Source organism: Chlorocebus sabaeus, chromosome 8 (assembly GCF_047675955.1).
Source record: "Chlorocebus sabaeus isolate Y175 chromosome 8, mChlSab1.0.hap1, whole genome shotgun sequence".
Taxonomy (NCBI): Eukaryota; Metazoa; Chordata; class Mammalia; order Primates; family Cercopithecidae; genus Chlorocebus; species Chlorocebus sabaeus.
The window spans coordinates 56,361,566-56,386,726 of NC_132911.1; the positions used below are offsets into that span (position 1 = coordinate 56,361,566).

General features: G+C 39.9%; 1 protein-coding gene across 4 annotated transcripts in view; it reads right to left on the reverse strand.

The window, feature by feature from the left end:
- Positions 1–25,161, reverse strand: part of ST18 (ST18 C2H2C-type zinc finger transcription factor) — a 137,091-nt gene that overhangs the window by 58,059 nt on the left and 53,871 nt on the right. For all 4 annotated transcript variants that reach the window (XM_038000511.2, XM_008000616.3, XM_073018081.1 and 1 more), the window contains 2 exons: positions 11,837–12,027; positions 3,519–4,310 (listed from right to left, as the gene is read on the reverse strand). In XM_038000511.2, the coding sequence (XP_037856439.1) occupies positions 3,519–4,310; positions 11,837–12,027 (983 nt within the window). The remainder of the gene's footprint in view (positions 1–3,518; positions 4,311–11,836; positions 12,028–25,161) is intronic.

The window sequence follows — 25,161 nt, forward strand, 5'->3', positions numbered from 1 at the left end:
AAAAAAAAAAAAAAAAAAAAAAAAAAAAAAAAAGGAGTGAAAACAGGCAGTGTGGTCCTGCCCGAGAAGATGCTGACAATGGAACACGGGGCCTGCGTGCGAGGGTACGGAGTCTCCTGTGCTCCTGTGCAACGGAGCATGAAGTCTGGCCACTGTCACAGGATGCGACAGACATTTCCGGGGCGCTGTATTGCGAGAGCAGACGTGCCTCTGCCATACCATGGCACCCCAGTTGCTGGATGATAAACAGTCCTGGGCAGATGGGGCACAGCAGGTTGAATGTAATGCAATTATATGGGGGCAAGGATTCAGCAGAAGGGGGAAGAGCCAAGGATCCTTTCCAGTCGTTCTGTGCTGAGGGTCAGGGAGGTCAGGAGACAAGGCAGGAAGTCTCAAATGAGCAAGGAATGGCCAGATGATGGGGCTGCGGCCAGCAGGGGGCATTTAAGGAAAGATAGGGCCTAAATGTGCCGGTGTCAACACTATTCTCTCTGCATTTCGCAATAGACAAATTAAAAGTTTTGCGATGCTCTGTGATTTGTGGATATGTTTTATTTAATCCAAAAATAGTGCCAAATTTCAAGTTGATGTGAAATCTGTAGACCACTAGGTCCAAATTCTTAAAGTCTGATTAGGGGAACTGAGGGGCCTGACACCATAGGAGAGTAAGTTAGAAAAAAAGGAGAAGAGCAAAAATGTGTATTTCGATGCCCTTCCTCTCTTGGACCTTGCCCAGGTAAGGCCACGTTTCTAAACCACATTGAAAGGATTGGCGTCGCACACTTCCCCTCCTCACCACACTGTTTGTCTGCAGGAAGCCGGAGAGGGTGCTAGAGATAAGGCAGGCTGGCTCCTGCCCAGGTGCAGCCCACTGACAGTCCACCGTGCCCCTTTGTCTGAGAGTCCCTCCTCTGCTGGGTGAAACACAGATGCAGGGAAATGCTCTGAAGGGCAGAACCTGTTTGCATGATAAGAAGCCAGAGCTTGAGCTTGGGGCGACTCTCAGGCTTGGCTCTTCCTCTGTTTTCTTTGTACAGTGTTGCATAATGAGGGTGACCTTATACTCTGGTGATGTTACACCTTGGTTTTCCTGGGACTGTCCTCATTCACATCTGATGTACTCATGTAATGGTTCATAGTGTTCCCCTTTTCACAAGCAGGACAGTCAATGACATGGCGACTGTACTTACATTGCAACCTAAATCTCACTAAATGTTTAGTGGCAAGAGTCTAACCAAACTAATTTTAGAATTGCTGACTCATCTGAAAACTGGGGTTAAATGAGATTTTAAAACTCCTGAGTTTTCTCCTTAACAGTGAAGTTGCATGGGCAAGGTGTCTGGGAAGTTAGGCTGGTATTTTGTAGAATATGGCTATCAGTTGGGATGAGCATTGACTTAACAGCATGGAGTGCATGTCAGAGACAAAAAACATCCTTCTTGTGCCATTGGATCCCACATCGGGAACAAGGAACAGGAAAGGAATACTCAGTTTGGACTCTGCAGTCCTCCTCTAGACTAAGCCTGTGGCCCTTCAATGTGGGCTTCACCTTCTTCACCTGTTTTGCTGACTAGCCTGCCTGGTCTTGATCTTGCAGAGGCTGCCCCCATGCCTCAGGCACTAGAATATACCGCTGACTCATCCAGCCCTAGTAGGAATTCGGTAAGTCTCCAACTGGCCCAAAAGTTTACAAGCACAAATTATATGCCCTTAATTTTTGAAAACAAAAAAAGAAGTTTTAAAAGCTCTATAAAATTATCCAAAGGGTCATCAAATACTTTAAGATGTGGCTCAAATAATTAAGTTTCTATAAACACTAGGTTTAATTGACTGTAAGGTATCATCAATTGCTTAACAAAACAAAACAAATCATCATTTTGTGTGCTACTTAGAAAGAAAAAAATGATTGGTAATTAAACTATGGTATATTCTTCTGAGTTCAGAGATGATAAAATGGAGAAATGATCATGCCTGTAATCCCAGCACTTTGAGAGGCCGAGGAAGGTGAATCACGTTCGAGACCAGCCTGGCCAACGTGGGGAAACCCCGTCTCCACTAAAAATACAAAAATTAGCTGGGTGTGGTGGTGTGCACCTGTAATCCCAGCTACTCGGGGGGGGGCTGAGGCAGGAGAATCACTTGAACCTGGGAGGTGGAGGTTGCAGTGAACTGAGATGGCACCACTGCACTCCGGCCTGGGTGACAGAGCAAAACTCAAAAATAAATAAATAAATAGAAATGATATCTCTTAGGATCAATAAAATATAGTATGTCAGAAATTGTGGATTTGGGGAATTTTGAGTAAATTCCATTTTTTTTCCTGATTTTGTAGTTTACTTAAAAAGTTAAATACAATAAGTTGCACATTAGTGGGAGTGCAGAGCTAGATACAGTGTCCTGTCCTGAACTACAGGCTAGTCATTAATATTCTGTCCCCACTCCAACCCTTGCAGGATGTTTGCATGGCATTATCTTGCTCCTCACTACATGATACCATTTTATCCTTTTTTGTTTCCTCAGCTCGGAGCTGCAAGACATTATTTGTCAAGATTGCAGGTGACTGCTAAAATGGATTTAAAATGACAAAATATACAATTTGTTTCTGGATAACTCTCAGCAATCAGAACTTCTCAACCACACTAACATGTTATTCTTGTAAGCTGTTTGGGTCCACTGCCCTGATTTTTCCTAAGGTACTCCTCTCCCTAATTCTGTGGCTCTCAGGTTTCAGAGAGACCAAGAATCACCTGGAAGCTGATGGGGAAAAAAATGCAAATTCTGGAGCACTGATGATGATGGAATCTGAAAATACTCATCTTAAACAAGCATTCTAGACACTAAGGATTGCTCTTGGGAAGCTCCATAAAACTGCTAGAACCAGCTTCAGGCTCATCTGGTGTAAGACTCTGGGGAGAAAGAGCAGGGCAAATGCTCCAGCAAAGCAGGAACACACTTTTCCCAAGGCCTGAAGAACAACTCTAAAACCTCCTCAAAGCACACCTACTCTCTCATTGAAGTTTGGCCCAGAGATGTACGAGCCCTGAGTTAGAGAGCCAGTGAAAGTATAGGCTCATAAACGCATTAACATCCAGGTTTATCCCAAAAAGGACCAGAGCATCCTGCCTGGCTTGCAGTTTTATCCAAGGATGAGGGCGGCAAAGAAAAATTAAGTTTCTGGAATTGATTTAAGATCCAGTAAATACTGATGTACTTCCCATAATGTCAAATAAAGTTATTTCTAAAGGTATGATGCATTTTTAAAAAGCAGTTAAATTAAAAGAAATAGATTCAATGAACCTTTTTTCATGTGTGAAAATACCCAAAACTAACACAGCTTGACTGGAGAATAATCTAGAGAGTGGGGGAAAAGAAAGAAATTGTTTATTTTATAATTATAAATTGATTTTTAAGTTGCATTAAACTGTCAAAAAGCTATCTGAAAAAAAATCAAATCTGCCTTTTTTTTTCAAACCCTAAAGCACTTTTATTCCTAAAATAAATGCAAAAATGGGTCTTACGTTTATTGTGAAAGATTTGTCTTCCACCCATGTCGATAACTTTGGTTTGCCTCCTTTCCCCTGCTAGGTGCTCCAGCAGGAATCTGTCCAGTTCTTTGTAGGTGTTATGGAAAACACAACCTCGCTCAGCCTGCAGAGCAATTGCCTGCTCCAGCAAACTTAAGTTCCCCTTGGCCTTTTCCAGGTCACTAGACTCTTCCGTCATTACTGCCAGGCTCTCGCTATCTTCCTCCTCAACATCAGGGAATGAGGGCTGGGCATTGCCATCCAGGGGTTCTGCATGAGCATTCTGTGGGTCTTTCCTTTCTGTTTCAGAATCACACCTGTTCTCACAAGGGATAAATTTGTCACCCTCAGTTTTTATTTCAGGAACTTCCAATAGGTCTTTTTTATGATCTGTTAAAACATACTTTGGGACTCTAGGTGGTTTGGTTTCTTCTGAGAAGTTGGAGCCACTGTCCCAGCCATTTTCTGCACTTTCAGAGTTACTTTCATTGTCATCAGAGGAGCAGAAGGGTGGCTGAGAATCATCGATCTTGTCTCTTCCATCATCAGAATGAATCAGAAAACACTCGTCTGCTTCATCGCTCTCTGCTTTTAAAGATTGGATGCCACTGTCATTTAAGTTTTCACTTGTGGTCTGAACAGATACATTTTTTTCAAATTTCCCCAAGTGCATTAAAGACTTGACCACGAGCTCTTGATAACAAGAGTATCTGTCTTCCTTCCTACTGGAGTTTTCTTGTACAGCTGAAAGGAGACTTTCATCCATAGGTTTTATCATGACTTCCTCTACAGAAAAAGAAAACCAATATTTGAAGAGCAAGAACAAAAAATATTTTAGAAAATTGCAACAAGTTATATGGATACAAACACATGTATTCACATACATATGTACATACACATACATATATGTACACATATACATACATAGTATGTGTAATATATAATCTCTATTAATTTTATAAGCATTGGTGAGAAAAACATATATTCTCTTAAGAGAAAACTTAGACCTTAATATTCTAAGAACTGTGTTAAAAGAAATGAGCTATTATAATTTCCAACATGTTAAGAGGTAAGTACTTCTGAGGTATTGACCAAGACAAGAAGTAGACACTTAACAATAATAGTATTTGCTGAATGTGAAATTATTGTTACTGTACTTCTTATATTCCCAACTCTTAGCCAACCAGAAGAAAATCAAATATATATTAGTATACATTGTAAAGGAAATATTAATCAGTTTCTCTGTTAGCATGGCAATGTATTTTCAAAGCCATTTGGTTTATGTTCTCTACTCTCTTTCTCAGACATACTTTCAGATTTTATGGACTGTTAGCTAAGATACAATACATCTTTCTGAGACTTTCAAGACTTCCTGTTTACCTTTGTAATTGTCATCCTAAAATTCCATATTGAAGGAAACACAAACAGGAATATTAGCATGATCAAATCATATCTTAAATAGTAGTAACACATTTTCTGGTCCATTACATGCATGCACTTGTGTAACAAGAAAATGAAACAAGGTGGGGCGTTGGAGAGTGCTGAATGGTAACTAGCTGTTCTTAGTACAAGGCTGCTTTGGGTCCTGAATGTGAAGGCACCCCGTGAGAGGCACTCCGTGAGGAGCCCCCTCGTACCTGTCCATCCAGGACAGTCTATGGAGTGGCTATTGTCCCAGGCAGCCACTGTTGTCCGTGTCATCCCCCCCTTGCTCTGGGAATGGCCAGGTTGCGGTGACTGAGTGTATAGACGATAATCAGCCTCCCCAAGCCTGTCCCAGTGCAAGACACAGCAAGTGAGAGTGGATTCACAGGTGACTCCAGCCCAGGCCCAGGCACTTGGGGTGTGCCCAGCGCACACCAGTCTGCGAAGTGCCTGCAACAGTGCCCAGACATCCAAAAAATAGGAGGCCTGTTTCTGTGTCTCAAAGGCAGGGTGGGGGGATGGGAAGCAACCAGTAATAAGTCCCCATTAAAGACTGTTAAAGACACCAAGAGCAGTGCATTCTGTGCTAATAAACATCTTTGGAGGGAAGAAAAGCACAGCCATCCGGTGTGAGCGCTGAGGGAGAGAGTGTCTGTGTGGAAGACAATGTGTCTTTTTGGTCTCATTTAATTTTTTATAAACATTGTCTCTGACAAGGACACTCAAAAATACATCTCCATCATCTTCCTTTCTGGTAATTATCTCCCTAAATCAACACTGGACTGCCAGGATCAAGTAAATATTGCCATAGTAACTAAAAGCATTTTTGGATGAAGGGAAGAATTCAGTCACAACACTAGCCCCTGTAAATAATGCTGATTATAGGGTGCAGTCTTTTGTTGGGATCTATTCAACATAAACTGAAAAATTTAACATTTTAGTTCCTAGAAAAGAGGCTGGATAAACAGGCACATAATATTTGATAGGATGGCCTAGCCTCTCCTGAATTCATATCAGAGGAACTCCAGGTTTAAATAATATATTAAACATAGTCTAAAATGCAAATGAAGTTTTTCTCAATATCACAGTTGGCTATTAAGAGAAAGTGTAAAGGGTTATGATAATTTTAAAGTATTATGAACTACAGAAAACAAATAAAAAGCATTTTCAGTGAATATGCTCAATTCATTGAACTATTCTCTCACTCCACTTAACTACCCACATGTGTACGATAATGATTTATAGACATTATACCTAATTATGCATATTTGGGCTGTGTTAGAGTGCTAACAAAAGCTCTAGAAAGCAACAATTACCTCTGTTGCTTAGCTACATAGTTTAAAATATTCCTATTAAGTGCAGATCACCAGAGAGGCGGGAGTGACAAAAATGCACATGTGCACGACAATGCATTTCACTGTGCTGCTGCCAACTGCTCGCATTTTGGGTCATTTCCAGTTTACATAATTGTTTGGTTCAACTGTTTGTTATATGCTAAAAGAAAATATTTATTAATTATTCCTCAGAAAAAGAGGAGCGCCACCGACAGAGGTGCCTGCACAGCACACACGGGTTTCTAGGGATGTTCTGCAAATCTGCAAACCAACTTTCCACATTCCACCCCCCTCCCAGGCTTTCACTGGAGTCGTAAGAAAAAAAAGTTGGGTTTGCTTTGGAAGCTGAGAAATCTGTGATGGGGCGCTTGTTTCTCCCAGCTTTGCAATGAGTTGCCTTCATTTTCTCAGGCTGTGTGTGTTTATTTCCTTTGGGGGCCTGGTGATTTATTTTGTGCCTCTGCCACTGAACCAACCTAAAAATCGCTGTTGTTAGCATCAGGTGGACTGAGGCTTGAGTTCTGATCCTGCCACCCTCTCTTGCGAGCTCAGTGGGGCTGCGTCACCTGCCTGAGCTTGGCACCACCACTGGCACATTGAGGAGAACAGCTATCACCCTGTGCACCCTGTGGGGGCCACACAGGAATACCCAATAGGTATCCAGTCAAGGGTGGCTCTCTTGTCCCTGCCCCAGATACTATTTTAGAAGGTAGTCATGGCAGGGGTTCTATGCAACCCTTATCATAAATAAGATGGGCTTATTTTTTTTACCTAGGATAATTACTAACACTGACCCCAAAGGACGAGCAGAGTCCCACTGTTGAGAAGGCTCAACTCAGTTCATCCCCACTCCCAGCACACTATGCCATGTTCAGTAACTGCCTTTGGAAACTGAGTACACGATGTGCAATGTGGAGGGAGAAACTTCTAGGGGGATGAGGTGGTGTGGCTGGCCTGGCACTACCTGCTATGTGACCTTGGACAGGCCCTTGGTTGCCTGAGACTGGGTCCTCATCTTCAAAACAAGGAAGATCCAATGATCTGATGACTGGATGGGTACTTCAAGGATCCCTCCTAGGACAACAAACTGTTATGTTCCTGGCATGGTGTTCAGCTGTTTATTTCATTTAATTGTCACAATAAGCACAAGAAAGGCATTTTCTACTCCAGTTCACAGAAGGAAACTACAATTTTACAGAGGGCTGGGCTTGCTAGAGACCACATGGCCAGCCAGTGCAAGACTGAGACACAGGACCAGGGCTACGTGGACCCCACTCCAGCTCTGCCCTCTGAAACATGCTACTCCAGGTCCCACAGCCATGGAAGGCCATATGTCCTGGTTGGTGTTTTGGAAACACAGTGACCCTTAGGAGAAATGACTAAGAGCACTAGTAGCTGATTATTTTCCCAAGTTTGGATATTTTCAAGAGTGAATTCATATGCAGAAGATACTAGAATGCAATTGTCAGTTAACTTTTTTTTCTTTTTCTTTTTCTTTTTTTTTTTTTTGAGACAGAGTCTCCCTCTGTTGCCCAGGCTGGAGTACAGTGGCTCAATCTCTGCTCACTGCAACGTCCCAGGTTCAAGTGATTCTCCTGCCTCAGCATCCTGAGTAGCTGGGATTACAGGAAAGTGCCACCACACCTGGCTATTTTTTTTTTTTTTTGTATTTTTAGTAGAGACGGGGGTTTCAGCATGTTGGTCAGGCAGGTCTTGAACTCCTGACCTCGTGATCAGCCAGCCTAGGCCTCCCAAAGTGCTGGGGTTATAGGAGTGAGCCACCACGCCCAGCCAGTTGTCAGGTAACTTTCAAGGAGAAGAAGGATGATGCTCAAATTATAAGTAAAATAAACAACACGACCAAACAAAAACTAAAAAAAACTAAAAGTGAACCAACCTCAACTTTCTTAACAACAAAACTCTAATAGGTTAGAAAATTTCTAGGGTCAGCTCTTGGGAGGGCATAACCAGAGGGTTACAGCCAGAGAGCAGACTGTTCACTGGTCCAGGCCTTTCTCCATCCTGAGTGCATTCACAGTGCGGGGAGATGCTGGGATGCTTTTCTAGAGTAAAAAGTAAATGCTTCTGCCTGATACATACAAGGTCACAGTTGTTTATTTACTTTAAACCAAGACCTCTACTTGGAGTTTTCTGGTAATCCTACAGATACATACTAATGAATCCTGGCATAGATGTTGGCTTCTCTGCAACGATACAACTTTAAAACATCCTCTGAAAGTCACAGCATATTTTGAGTTTGTCTCCTTTAGTAACACTGGATTTTATTATAATTGGATTTCAGTTCTGTTTCTGTAACTAGCTACGTTACTTTTATAGGTAAATTGGCTTTCCAGGCCTCTTGAATATGTACATTTTGCTGGGAATAAAAGCCTTGGAAAAAATGAATTCATCTTTCAAAGTTCTGAAAGCAGAGTGGTTTATCCCTTATTTGCTATTAGTTGAAAGATAATATGTGTTAAAAGTGTCCTCCCAGCCCCTAGAACTTCTATGACTGTGGCAGATTTCCCTATGAGCTTGTGGTTATGCTGCTGGGGACCCCACACCAGGGCTTGGTTAATCTTCCTTCTGGTGACTCTCATTCTCCCTGCCTGTGTCAGGAAAGACTGTGCTTATTGATCTTCCTCCCTTCTGGCAGTACTTTGCAAGCTCGTCTCCTCAAGAAGGAAGAGGTAACTGCATGGTTTGTCCATATTCTCTTCTATCCCCTTAACAGTGATCTGCATCTTTTTGAAAGATAGCAGGTTGAGGATATGGATGAAGTTTGTGCTATAAAATGGAATAAAACTTTGCAGCATTCAAGCTTCTGACCTCAGTCTCTTTCTGAGCACTATCCCTTCTCTCATTATCTGAGCTTCCCAGCTGCAGATGATATAATTGGGAACACACCTGGCCAGGTAAATACCCTGGGGCAACCAGAGTAAATGAGAGGCCAGATGAAAAGTCTTATGCTGGCTTGGGCACTAACTCAGCTCTCCTTCCTCATTGTGGGGTGAAGAGTAACTTGTTCAGAGGTCTGAAGGCAACTTAGAATCTTTGTTCTTTTGACCAGGCACAGGGCCTGCCATTACTGGAAACTGTGACTGCATAATTTGACATTGTAGGAACTTTGCCCAGTCTGCATTCTGAAGGTAGTCAGTGCGTGAGGACAGCTGAATTACAGAGCATAGTTAGCTGGGAAATAATTATTTTTGCTTGTCCTTCCAATTGTTTCCTAATTATCTTCCTTCTAACACCTATAAGATGCATTACTTTCAGCATCAAAACTCTTTGGTCCCCAATGATTTCATCTGTAAAACTGTGCCCATAATCACACATACTCGTGGCATTATGTGGACTAATCGATATCATTTACGTGTCTGGAATATATTAAGAACTCAAAAACAATGGTCACCACTGCTGTAATTTTAGCGTATTCATTATTATTATTAGTGGTTCTAATATGAAATATGAAAATAGTTAACCTTTTCTTGTGAACCTGCAAATAAATGTCCATTAGTGCCTGTAACTGTGTGTTTAACTGGAGGACATCTGGACAATATATTCAATTGGTCAATATTAAACATGTACAGTGGTCAACAAACTACAATAGAAGGTGACAAGTCAGCGAGCCAGATATAGTCTGTTTTCACAACACTTACAAGAATGTGCTGATGCAAAAGCACACATATTTTCTTAAACGCTTGGCTAATTAATGTCAGTTTGTGTATTATACTGCAAGTCCAACCACAAATGATTCAAAGACTTTCCCTAATACTAGATTCAACCTGCAAATTTTCATGAATCAACAAATAAAACTGAGCCAGGCATGATGGCTCACACCCGTAATCCCAGCACTTTGGGAGGCTGAGGCAGGCGATCACTTCAGGTCAGGAGTTTGAGACCAGCTTAGCCAACATAGTGAAACCCTGTCTCTACCAAAAATACAAAAATTAGCTGGGTGTGACTGTAATCCCAGCTACTTAGGAGGATGAGGCAGGAGAATAGCTTGAACCCGGGAGGCAGAGGTTGCAGTGAGCTGAGTTCCCACCATTGCACTCCAGCCTGGGTGACAGAGTGAGACTCCATCTCAAAAAACAAAAACAAAACAATAACAACAACAACAACAAAATGAATAAAATTGATCAGTTCAAGGAAACAAAAAAGTCAAGGGTGATTATAATTTACAGATGAGCTATGAGGCTTTAAATCACATGCTAAATACACAAAAGCCAAAGAATTTACTTAAATACCTTCAAATCAGAATACAGCTTTGTTTTAACCACAGAATTGCAAACTCTACTTTCAAGTCAATATTACTGAATCTAGGATGATTCTGAACTGAGATTTGTGCTCACTCATAAGCATGCCCTTAAATCTTTTCTATTAATTCTTATTGCTAACTATAATTCTACATACCATAAAAATGTATTATGTAAGAATCTCATTGCCTTTTGTTTGCATAATTAGTAGTTCTTTTTAAGTAACAAATTATTTAGTATATTTTGATTCCTTTAAAATTCACATTCAGAAAAAAATTATGTTTAGTAGAATATACACCTAGTTTCATTTTTCTACTAAGTCAAGTTTTAGATCTTAATTGTTTTCTATAATTTTTGAGAGTTTTTTGCATGTCGCTCAGCTTCGCCTCATGCACAAAGTGATCAGTGATGGAATTCCAACTCCTAGAGGCATGTGACTACCAGGAACTAATGCGAATAACATTCAATGGGGAAAAAAGAAATCCTCAAATTTTGAAACAGTAACTACATTTCACTTAGCACACAAAAGTTTGTTTGATGAGTAAGTGAAGAAGTGAATCAATGAACTAAAATGTGCTGCTAAAGGGAAACTTAAGTAACTTATTTTTGAAATAATGGGCACAGCGATATCTTTTCTATAATACATCATTTTCCTTCAGTCTCCTTCTGAAGAAGACTCTAGTCTGCCAACTTGAGGTTGCTTCTATATGTGATTGCTATAAGCATTTATTCAAAAATATGAAAAATATTAAGGCCACAGACCATTTACATTGGTTCATGTTGTTATTACCAATTATATTTTGGAGTAAAAACCATACATGTTGATAAAAAAATTTAAAAAACATTTTAACTGTAATATATACATATATATCATAATCACTAATGAACATTATATATAACTTGATCATTGCAAAGGTGTCTTAAAGTTTAAATATGCCCATCAATCTAAAGGATTCTTTCAGGAATCCTTCCTATTAGGAAGAAAAAGTACTCTTCAAATCTAAGACTTAGTATCTTGTATTTTCTTCAAAAAGAGGCATAGTTCAATCATCTGCTTTTGAAAATGGATAGGGCAAGACTCTCTGTTGCTTATCAATGGACCCTCCACAGTTACTGATTAAAAAGTGGGTCCTCAATAAATAAATGTCAGGTAAAATAAATGTTTGATTTTGCTTCCAAATCTGAATATACTTTTACAACCATACCAACCATACAAACCACACGCTCTACATGAATTAGCACAGAGTCCTTGGAGCCAGGGAGCAGGTAAAGTTTAGGCTCTCCTCCTTGCTACCTGCAGTAGAGTGATCATGCGTTTCCAAGGGGCCATCGTCCTCTGTCCTGTCGCTGCGGTCTTCTTGGCAGTCTGCGTTTGGGCTGTAGTGTCGGGGCTTCATTAGCAGGGATTTCCTTTTGTTGACTGGAACCCCCAAAGCCGGATCTTCAGCTCTTCTCTTCTTTGCCATGGAACAATCATAGGCAACACTGTAGTGATTGAGGAAAATTAAGAATATGGTAAACTAGCATTTACTGCTGTTTGGCATTTAACTTTCTTGAAGTCTAACCTAAAGCCTTTGGAAACTTGGGACTAGAGGTTTAGGGTTGGTCATTGGCACTAACAAAAACATCCCATGTGTGGACTCCACTGAATTGTGTGGATTCTATTTTACTGCCTATCAGAAGAGTTTTTTTATTTATTTTTTTTTTTTAAATCATCCTTAATCCTGAGTAAGCATATGTTAATCTGTGCTTTGCTTGGCACTACACTAAATACCCAGGGAGGGATGAAACAAGATTTGTACTGGTTTGCTAATCCTAAGAAACAGCTAATGTGAAAAATATACCACCAGATACAAAAAAAAAAAAAATGTGTCCAGTATGGATAAATCACAAGGTTTTTCAAACAGTTGTTTGCTACTGAAACTGCTTATCTCTGCCACAGTTGTGGCTCAAACTTGAAATGTCACATATCTTGTACTTTCACTTAAAAGAAAGAAGCATAGAGCAAGGGGGCTAGCTATGAACATCCTGTCTCCCATCTCCAGTCATCAAACACAAAAAAAGTGGAAAGATGCTACATGGCACTCTGCCTTCTGATTCTCACTCACTTGGCACACAGAACAAATAAAAGGAGGAGAAGTAAGATTGGATTTCACAAAAATGGACAACAGTTTATCCTCACTCCTGTTCTCATATGGTTTTATTTGGAAATGCTCCTGAGGGTGGCCCTTTCAAAATAGATTTCCTACATATAGCTCGCTCAGAATTAATGCAGATCACTCTATGTGTGAAGTTAAGACAAACATTCTCTTGGCAAGATCCATGAAAACCAGAGGGTTTAGCCAACTGTGAGTCTATGAGAGATATTTATTAAATGTACTTTGAAGAAAAATGTGGAGCTTTAGATGAAAAGATCCAGAGAAGAGAATCCTAGACTCAAAGTAAAAAGATATGACTTAGAAGACGACTAAATCCTCAGGAATATTACTAAATAAAGAAAGGCCTTAAACCATTATTTTACAAACATCAAAGCAAAAGATGGTGGCCTATTCATGACAATGATTCAGTTATAGTCACACAAGAACTCTTGGCTTTAGAAGAGTAGATTCAAAAACTTCCAACGGGGGAAAAAGTGTCATTTCTTCTAAGAAAGAAGAAAAAAGATCCTGGAAGAAGAGATAATTAGAGAGCTGGAAATGTCTTTAAGAAGATTAAAAAGTAGAGAATTAAAAATCACCCTGATGGGTAAAAGAAGAGTGAAGTTTCTAAATCAAGCAATGTGCTTTCACAAAACTTCTCTGATGAACCTAAATGTAAAGTGACCATGTACAGAATATGGAGCAAAATAGAATATAACCAGATGACCATGGGAGCAAACACCGCCATGATAAGAAGATGGGGCAGGAAGTGAGGACCAACATGGACTGCATCTGCTCATTTGTCAAGGAAAACAGAAGTCTACACCATAGATTATAATGTAGTGAGAGCCAGCACAAAGAAGCAGAAACACCCTTATGCTTGCCTTCTTTGTCAAAGGAGACTGGCTTTGAGGGGCTGAACAGGGAGGCAGAATAAACAGATCAAAGAGGCATCGAGTTCCTAGAGAAACTCTCTTCAGGAGGTTCAAGAGGTTCCCTAAAGTAGTTCAAGTATCCTGAGTCAAATGAATTTCCACCAAAAAAAAATCCTTGCAAAATATAAAACTAAGATCATTAAGCCATCGTCATGAGCGAAGATTTGTAGCAAATGGGAGAGGCTTCTACGTCATTCAGATATTAAAGCAGGGAAAGGAAATGGATTCTAAAAGTCATAGTAATTTAAGCATAACATTGGTATTGGGAAAACAGCTAATAAAGGGTGTTAAAGTGAAGATGTTTCAAGATCCTGATTTCAATTCTTTTACATAAATACCCAGAAGTGGAGCTGCTGGATCATATGGTGGTTGTATTTTTGAGGAACATTCACCCAGTTTTCTACATCCATTACATTTCTATGTTCATTGCAACTATCCCCAACAGCCAAGATGTGGAAACCACCTAAATATCCATGAATAATTGACAAATTGATATGTGGTGCATACATACAATGAAATACTCTTCATTCTTTAAAGAGAAGGAAATATTGTAATATGTAACAATGTAGATGAAGCTTGAGGATGTTATTCTCAGTGAAATAAGCCAGACAGATGAAAGACAAATGCTGTGTGACTGCACTATAAGTATCTACAATAGTCAAAATTATAAAATCAGAGTGGGATGGTGGTTTCCAGGGAATGGGGGAGGGGGAAATGAGAGTTATTAATCAAACAGGCATAAAGTTTCAGTCAAGCAAGATGAATTAGCTCTAGAGATCTCCTGTTCAACACTATACCTAGAGTCAACAATAGTGTACGGCACACTTAAAAGTGAGATCTCATGCTGCATCTTCCATAATAGAACTGAGGAAGGAGGAGAAGGAGAAAGAAGAGATTATTTGTTGGCATCAGGAAGCATTCATCAATGAGACCTCGGGTGGCAGGGGTGGTTACTAAAAGATTGGTCATCAAAAAGATTGTCATTTCTTTCTTTGATGACTGGAGTGGTGAATGGGCCTGAACTCATACTACCTTTAAGATCCTTACAAACTGTATCTTGCTAATATCATCATTCAAATGTACTTATAAAAGCTAGTAACATTCCCAGAATCACATTAACTGCTAATAGTGGGGCTGATATTTGAATCCAAGTCTATAGGGCCCCAAAGCTCACACCCTCTTCTCCATTTTACTACATCAGGACATAGACGTGGGTAATTTCTGTATGCATTTGACAATTGGTTAAAGTAGAACCCGGATGAAACAGCAACCTCTCTAACTAGAAGAAAGGTGCCTGACACAGGACCTTGCCCACTGATTTAGTGAGAATATATACAACAGTCATCCAGCCTGAAGAAGACACTGAGTTGCAGCAATGAGAAACACCTTGCAAAATAATAACTAAGACACTCCCAAAATGTCTATAGCCTGGGGCAGGAGAATGAACCTAATGAGATGGCAGTTGATGACTATAAAAATCAAGTTCAACATTTGAGTCCAAATAATAACTGTGTGAGTGTAAGATGAAGAGTATATGTAAGGCTTTTATCAGAACTACAAGTTTAGTTTATAATAAACTATTGTATTTGATAATAAGAGTATGTGAAATCATGTAAGTAATACTAGCTGTGTAATCTGCAACAGATAGTTAAATTTTTGGAATATCAAATTCTTCATCTACCAAATGGAATTAATAACTTCCATATCACAGGGTTTGTAGATAAAAGAGATAATATCTGTGCTAGTAGTGACAAAAATAGGTAAAGATGGAACTGTCCTGGCTCCCAGCTCAGGGCTCTCTGGACTCCATCAACACTGGCTAATGCTGTCACTTTGCAGCATCACAAGCTTTCTCCCTGGCACGCTACAGAGATTTATGCATGCATGTATGTCCATAAATGCATTCTACTTTTTAACATATTATTTATATTTACATAAATTGCATTAGATTTACACATAACATTTGCTTTAAGTCTCACATTCTGTGCATTTCTCCACTGGAAAATACCCACAGCTCCGGCAGCATTTGGAACTAAAATGAAAGGCTTTATAATAAATATTACTCTTTGTGTGTGTATGGAAAATGGTCCCTTTTCCTAGTTTTCCCCGAGGGCACACTATTTTGGCTTTATTGTGACACTTCACTGTGACACTGCAATGAGGGAAAGCCATGCTTTACATGTCACTGAGAGAAATGCCACAAAATGCTAACATATCTTCTCAAGGTTGCCAGAAATCATTTCCACTGGGTTGTGTTTTCCCATCTGCGGAGCTCTGAAATGTTAAGGAAATAAATGAGCTCTATTATCTATATTTTTCTAGTAGATGAGAAAGAAAGAGAAAAAATACACTCAGCCCTGCATTTATTGTTCTATTCAATCAAACTGTTGCTTTAAACATCCAACGTCCCCCAGGGAACTTTATCAATGCACCAAATATCTTTCAACTCTATACTTTTCAGGTTTTGACTATATTAAAATATATTTAAAAGATCTGTATTTTTTACTTGAAACTTTTTGATTACATATTTGAGAAATGCCTTTACTTAGAAACTTGAATTCTCATTTGAAATGGTATTCCCTTTGATGACAACAGTTGGCTGAAAATTTTTTTGAAAAACAATTGAAGCAAACCATAATTAGATAACACTAGTGATCAATTCTGCACTGGAAGTATGTTGAGAAGTCAAATATGTTGACCTTTCAGGTTTCAGAAAAGATACATTAGGAAAATGTGAAACCCCCACATCTAGAGTTTTCAACTTATCTACTATAGTAATACATTCTCAATGAAGTTTTCAGAAGGTATGCAACATATTTTTTAAATGTAGGTTCAGCAATAGATGCATTCTGTGCACACATCCCAAAAAGAATAAAATACAAAAATAAACAAAGATTGTGAACCTCTGAGTCCGAGGAAAACACTTACATGCTTTAATATTTTCACGGAAAATTCTTAACAGGTATTCCTACTGATTTCTTCTAATTAGACAGAACACCACAGATTCATTGAAAGGGGCCAAGAAGTATGGATCTGAATTAAGACTAAGAAGATTGATGGAAAAAAACAAAGGTATGATGATTTAAAAAGAAAAAATTAAACTATTATTATTTGCAGAGGCATGATTGTGTTTGAGGAAAATCCAAAGGAATCTACAGATACAATTTAAAAACAAGTACATTTAGTGAGTTCACTATTCAAAAATTCATTGTACTTCTATAAACCAGTCACAAACAATTAGAAAATAAAAATTTAAAAACATTTACAATAGCATAGAACTATGAAATACCTACGAATAAATCTAACAGATATACAAACCTATACACAATAAAGAACATAGTGAGAAAACCAGTGAAGGCCTAAATAAATAGAGAGATGCAAAGTGTTCATGGATGAAAAGACTCAGTATAGTAATTTCAACTTTCCCCTTCTTTGTCGATTAGATTCAATGCAATTCCTAATAATACCTACAGAGGATATTTCTTAGAAGTTAACAAATTAATTCTACAATTTCTGTGGAAATGAAAAGAACCAAGAAGAGAAAATACAATGTTGGAAAAGAACAACAAAGTTGGAAGACTTACAATGTTGGATGTCAAAACTTATCATAAAACTGTGGTAGCTGAGATGAGGTATTATTGGTGCAAACTTAAAAAAAACAAAAAACAAAAAACAAAAAAAAAACAGACCAATGGAACAGCATAGATATTCCATTCATCGGGTCCAGAAGTAGACCCACATATATATGGTTAATTGATGACAAAGGCATCATTGGGCAAAGGGTTGTTTCTTCAGTGAACAGTGCTTGATTAATTGGATATCTATCTGAAAAAGAGATGCCTCTACTTGTACCTCACAGTATATACAATAAACTCCAGAAGGATTGTGAATTTGTACTGTAAAATAATAAAATTTCTAGAAGAAAATGTGAGATAATATCTTCAAAATGTGAGATAATATCTTAACGACATTGGGGTAGGCAAAATTTTCTCAGGCAGGTTACAAACAACACTAATTTAAAGGAAAACACTGACAAATCAGAACACATTAAAATGAAAAACTTTTATTTATCCGAAGTTGCCAACCAGTAAGGGGAGCCTCCTATTAACATTCCACTTCTCCATCCATTTACACAAGCACTGTCAGGTTGTAAAGAGCCATGAACCCCGCTTCTTCATATGCACACTCTTCTATATGTATGACACGCTATATGGTTTTCCAAAGACCGTTAAGAGAAAAGATGCAAGCCAAAGAGTGGGAGAAGGTATTTGCAGTACCTACATCAAAAAATAACTTATATACGAAATATATAAAGAATTCTTCCAAATAAATAAGAAAAGACAGACTGCCAATTTTAAACCTAGGCAAAGTACATGGGCAGTCACTTCACAAAAGAACTTTTGGCTGATACACAAATGCAAACGTGCTCAGATTCTTTCACCTCCAGGGAAATGCAAACACCTACACTTCGGTACTGTTCATGCCAACTGGGATGGCTAAAATGAAAAGACCAACAAACCCCAAATGTCGGTGAGGATCTCAGGCAACTGGAACACTCATACACTACTGGCACAGGTAAATCGGTATAGCTGCTTTGGAAACTGCTCGGCAATACCTACTAAAGGTGAACAGATGTCTACCCATGGCCCAGAAATTCCATTCCTAAGTGCATACCTGAAAGAGCTATGTCTATATATGCACAAAAAGGCACGTTCAATAATATTCACAGCAGTAGTCTCTCCCAAACTGGAAACATCACATAGTCCTTTGACTGCAGAATGAATAAAAAGATGGTGGAATATTCATGCCCCTGAATATGCTAGCCATGAGGAAAAGACAACTGTTGCTACAAATAACCCTGATGAATCTCATGCACATATGGTTGAATCAAAGAATCTAGGCAATGAAAGTGCATACATAATGTCCAAAACCAGCACAATTAATCGATGAAGGCGGAGTCAGGGGTGATGACTTTTGTAAGGGTCACAGCTGGGGGAGGTATGAAGGAAGTGGCTGGGTTGCTGATAAAGTCCTGTTCCTTGTTCTGATGGTGGTTTCATGGGTATGTTCATCTAGTGAAAACTCATCTAGTGAAAACTTACATACATAAGTTGTGAATTTTTTGGATATGTGTTATACTTCAATCAAGTGTTACTTTAAAAAAAAAAAAAAAGTCTTAGTAGGTCCATTTGCAGCCTGATTATGTTCAGCCAACGTGAGCTGCAAATTTCTTTGATTACCAAAAGTGTTTATAGACTAAAGTTAAAGGTCCTGACTTTAATTGTAGGTTCTAACTCAGTGGAACCAATGATAACAGGTAAGATTTAGTGAGTACTTGCAATGTGCCAGGGAGTGCTCTAAATAATTTATATGTATCAGCCCACTGGATTCTTGTAATAATATCCTGGGGTTGGTGATATTATATCTCTAAAGCTCAGAGAGGTTGATTTGTAAAATATAAAACAGCCATTAATGAAAGAGCCCAGATTTGAACTCAGGCAGTCTGGACCTAAATTATACCTATAATTACCTAATACTATCCTTAAAACTCTCCATATCATACTGTTCAATGATTTAATGAGCAGACTTGCTCCAGTGAGTGAACACAGCCAATGATGGAGGAATATAAAAAGCTTTTCAAATTGACGGTCGTACTTTGTAGAGGCTAATTGTTGAACTTTATTTGGTTTAGAATTACAGTCCTCAACTTTTTCTTAAAGGATAATAGATCACTTTTTTGAGATACTGATGGAGAAAATTTTCCTTGACCTAGGAAAGGACAGGCATTTTTCATTTACTAAATATAAGATGAGGCATGATTAAAGAGAGGTGATCCTTTTTGTTTTTTGGTTGAGAGTTTGTTTTGCATATGTTCTCAGTGGTATCCGTGTGTACATTTGACCTAATTACCCAATACATAAATTACTTAAAGAACCATGTCTGAGTTAATTTGCATTTCTATACCACATTTCTAAAACAAATGCAATCTATACTTAAAATAATGATTATTAATTAATGCAATTGATTTTTAATTCCTTTTGCATACTTCTAGTTAAAACAAAACTCAACAATTATTCAGCAATATCAATGTATATGGACAGTACTATATTTCCAGCTTGTATACCTTTGGAAATATTCACCTATTCAATAAATATGTAATAAGTGCTAAATAAACATTTATTTAGCAATGTCCTAAGTTTTAAGGATATAGCATTGAATAAAATTGAAAAAGTGTCTCTCTTCCTAGAGTTTTATTATGGAGAAACAAGATAGAAAATTGTTAAACTGAGTAAAATACTAGTATGTTCGAGGATGCTTGCTTTGGAAAAAGATACATCAGAGAAGGGAAATAGGAAATATAAGTTAGCAAAGGACCAGAGTTTGAGATCATGTGGTCAGGAAAAGCCCCATTAAGAAGATTGAATGTTAATAAAGATCCGAAGGAGGTTAGGTAAGGGAGAAAATGCAGAAACAGTGGGGCACAAGATTGCAGGCAGCAGAAACAGCAGGTACAAAGGCCCTGAGACAGCACAAATGTGCAAGGCACATTTGAAGGTGAACACGAAGGCTCAGGCGCAGTGAGGGAGGAGGAATAATAGGAGATGAGGTCAGGGAAATAATGGATTCAGATTATGCTGAGAACTACAGACCATTTTAGGAACTTTGACTCTTAGTGAGATTCAAATATGTTGTAGTGTTTTGACAGAGTGAGAGGGGCTGATTTGTATTTTAGGAGGACTATTCTGGCTTCCATGTTAAGAATAGGTTGTAGATAGAAGGTTAGAAACAAGGAGCATGGTCAGGGGTTATGGCAATAAACCAGATGAGAGATGTGAGTGATTTGGATTGTGGCTGTACTAGCAGTGGTGGTGAGAACTGGTGAGATTCTGAATACATTTGCAAGAGAAAGCAAATGGGATTATGAGAGATTAGATGATGGATGTAAAAGACAGTAAAGGGTCAAGGATGCCTACAAAGGTTTTCTCTTAATAACTGGAATCATGTAGTTACCATTTCTGAGATGGATAAGACTTGCAGAAGCGGGATTCACAAGGGTTGGAGATCGGGAGTTCAAACTGGAGCACGTTAAACTTGCAACGCTTACGGCATATGGTGACAGGATCTGGACTGTTTGGCTGATGCACTAAAAAATATTAAGTCCTGAGAGTGCCCTGGACCCTCTGGGCCAAACAATTAGTCCCCTTCTCCCTGCATCACATTGGAGATGATGAATACATGCTTCCATCACCCCTCCTTGCCCCTTAACAATAACCAACATCAACACACCACAGCATCTGGCTTTCTAAGAGTGGGAAGGGTACATGGGCCAAAAGGGGCTGCAAGATCTAGCTCATATGCATGGCAGGAGCTAGAGGTGTACAGACAGGCTGGATCCTGAAGGTGCTGGATCAAAGGTATGGAATATCAACTTGGATAAGGGAAAGTTGATGTGCAAGCCATCTCCTATACTGCATTGACTTTTGAAAGCCTAGAAAAACAATGGCTCACACTAATCAGTGATTCCAGAATTGCCATCGCAAAGGATAAAGAAGACATCAAAAGATTCAGAGAAGTGGACATTCTAGGACATATACTTTGCATAGGCCAGGAAACCCATCCCAATAAAAATCCATGATCCTTGGCTTTTTGTCTCTGGGCCTGAGGCAGTTCTTAAACTCAGAACCCAATGATTGAAAGAGAAGAGCCCATCCTTTCAAGGAAGTTCCCTATGGTGAAGGTCTCCCTAGTCTCTTTTCTTAAGGACCTATGGTCATTTACTTGGAGAACAATTGCCCTGGGGAAAAAAGACTACACAGCATTCAAGGACTATTGCACTCATTGTCTGAGTTGATACCTAGGGACCGAAGCTTCATTATGGTCCTTTGATAGAGTAGGAGAATATGGAGGCAGATCACAAATTAAACCCTGTCCTGGGGGTGTCCTGGCTTTACAAATTTTTCTCATGTGTGTACCACTGGTCTCTGCATGTACAATTGGTGCAGATACATATTGGCTTCTTGGCTAGTGTGGTAGGAGCTAATAAAGTGAGACCCACAAATGAAATCCTCTAAAACTTCTCCCATTCTGTTACCAGATAGTAGATTTAAACATTATATTCTAGATGGAATGGCAAACACTAGTACAGATTGGGTATCTCAAACCTGAAGATCCAAAATGCTCCAAAATTTGAACTTTGGGGGCATTGACATGATGCCACACGTGGAAAATTCCACACCTGACCTCATGTGACAGGTGCAGTCAAAACGTTGTTTCATGCACAAAATTTTAAAAAATATTGTACGAAATTAACTTCAGTCCATGCGCAAAGCAAGTATATAAAACAGAAATGAATTTCACGTGTAGACTTGGGTCCCATTCCCAAGATATCTCATTATGTATATGCAAATATTCCAAATTCTGAAAAATCCAAAATCCAATACACTTCTATGTCCCAAGCATTTCAAATAAGGGAGATTCAAGTTGTACCACCCTTAAAACTTATAGAATGCATGGTTGATGGTCCCTATCATTTTTTTTCCATTTAATTAACCAGTGTGGACCCTACAAGACTGACCCTGGAGGCTGACAGTGGACTGCTGTCAAGTCAAACAAGTACTGATTCCAACATAGCTGCTATGCCAAAATATGAGATCTTTGCTTTAGTGGATTAACATAGACTCAAATGCATGTTTTGCAGTTCCTGACATGGTAAATGTGTTCTTTTCCATCTCTATCAGGAAGCAGAACCAAGAGTAGTTAGCATTCTGATGATGAGATCATGCAAAGCTGTGATCTTGCTGAAGGCCGTGCTAACTGCTGTCCTTTGTCAGGATGTAGTCTGAAGGGACCCAGAGAACCTGGATAACCCACAGACCATTCCATTAGTAAATTGTGTTGATGATACCATGCTAAGGAGAATAGAGAAGCAAGAAGTGGCAAGTATTTTGGAGGCTTTTGCAAGACATCTGTGTTTGAGAGGTGGAAGGTAAGTCGAATGAAGATTCGGGGCACACCGTATCAGTGAAGCCCTTAGGGGCTCAGTGGTCTGGGGCATTCTGGCATGTGCCCACTTATAACAAAGGACAAATTATATTGCATCTCACACTTCCCACCACTGGGAAGGAAGCATAATGTCGTATTGGCTGTTTTAGGCTCTGGTGATAGCATATTTCACACTTGGGACTACTGCTCTGAATCACACATTGAGAGACAAGGCCAGTTTTGGCTGCACAGTGAGTCCAGGCTGCAGTGTGGGAAGCCCTGTTGCTTGGACCATACAACCTGGTAAAGCCAATGGTTTGTTTAGAGGTATCTGTGCTCAGAAAAGATGCCAATGGAATTCATGGCAGGGTCTAACAGACAAATCACAATGCAGACCCACAGGGGACTGGAGCAATGCCATGTCATGTGTAGGAGAGAATGATACACTGCTAGAAAAACAGCCCTAGTAGAGATAAAATCCCTGACCATATGTCAGAGCTGACCATCATGAACTGGATTCTATTAGACCCACCAAGTCATAATGTCAAGCAGGCCCAGAAACAATCCATCATGAGATGGAAAGTCCAAGATTCAGCTGAAGCAAGTCTAGCGGGAACAAGCAAGCCACATGAGCAGGAAGCCCAGACCCACGACATCCACCACAGTGGCAGGAGTTCCTCACCTTTGACTGCCACAGGCAGAGCATGTGCAGGTTTCTGAATGCCAGCTATGAAGAAAAGGAAGAGCTAGTTCGTACATGGGTCACCTCAGCATCTGAGCGCAGTCTGAAGATGGTCAGCAGGTCGCAACTTGAGGGTGAGTCTGAGAGGAGCAGAGAGAAGAAGTCTTCCCAATGGGCAGAGTGATAGGGCAGGGCTTCGGTGCAGCTGGTTCTCCACTTTGTGTGGAGAGAAAAGTGGCTGAGGTAAGAAAATATGTGGGCCCATGGGCAAAGTGAAGAGCTTAGCTAGTCAGGCAGGGACAAGGGGATGAATGATTTAACTGGAATATCAGGGAAAAGGAGGTCTGAGGAGGAGGCACGTGGGTCAACTCAGGAGACTGGGGGTGAAATGGGAAGGTCTTAATTTTGCATGATAACAGTCACTGAAGGGCATTTACCAGAGGAGGCATTAATCCACCCACAGACAGAACAACCTGACCAGGTGTTGTCTAGTCTGTTTTCAAGCTTCCCAGGGCCGGCACAGTGAGGTCATTGATGGGACTGGGCAGGGACTGGGGCATCGAACAGGCCCAACAGCACAGGTTCTCACTAAGACTGATGTAGCTATGCCCACAGCCCAATGTCCAATCTGCCTCCAAAAGAAATCAATGTTGACAATGAATCCTCCCAACACAGAGCCATTCCCGGAAGAAACCAACCAACCACTGGACCCTTCCACTCTAGAAGGGGCAGTAACTGAACTTGACTGGAACTGACACGAATTCTGGGCATGAGTTTGCCTTCTCTGCCTTCAGGGCCTCAGCTGGGACAATATCTACCTGAGGTCATGCAGAGTGTCTGCTCTACCAACAGGAAATCCTCATGCATCTCCCTGGACCAAGGAACCCACTTAGGAAAATAACCGTGGAAATACAATCCTAAGATTCACTGATACTATCACATACCACACAGCTCAGAAATTGCTAGCCTGATGGAGCAGCAAAATGACCTCGTGGAGGCACAGCTGAGAAGCTAGCTTGGAGGTGACACCTACCAGGATGAGTGTCTTCCTGAGAGGCATCATGCCTAATAAAAAATCATTAGAGAATGCAATGTCTTCAACAGTTTGAATATAAGGATCCAAAAACAAAAAAGGTACAGTTAGAAGGAGATTGGTTTGCCATAATTCCTTTACTACTTAAAGGATTTGTACATTTATTACCCCAAATCTAGGTCCTGTGGGTCTGAGGATCTCGGTTCCCAAGGTGAGAATGCTGCCACTAGGGTACATGGCAAGAGTCCTATTCAACTTTGAGCTCAGACTCCTTCTCAGTCACCTGGGTTCTTGTGCTGAGAGACAACAGGCAAGGAAAATAGTCACCATCCTGGCGGGAGTCACTGACCCTGGTCACTGGAAGTTGTAGGGCTGGGGGCTTATTACATATTGGGACAGGATATATATAGCACCCAAGTGATCCACTGGAGGTATCTCTTTACTGTTTCTGGCCCAAACTTGCCAGCAAATCAACAGGTTAGCAGGCAGAGAATCTGAAGGTCATGGCGACCAAGGGCTCAAAGGATCTGAGTCGTGCAACCAAGTAAACTGTCTAGATAAGCAGAGGAACTTGGCAAGGATGAAGGGAATGGGTAGAAGTATAGGTACATAATGAAGTTAATATACAAAGCAAGTATAAAAGGATTCAAGTTGAAAAGGTGTAGATGTTAGTGGATACCATGGTATGCACTTCCTCCTCCCTTCAGGACTAAGGTGCACATCTTCCCCACTGGCTGAAAGTAAGGGGAGCTGATGGGCCTTAGCTGAATTCACTTCTGAAAATTGCCCTCAACCAGAGAGCCATTTAACCCAAAGTCATATCTCCCTGGGACAGCCCATATTCACACT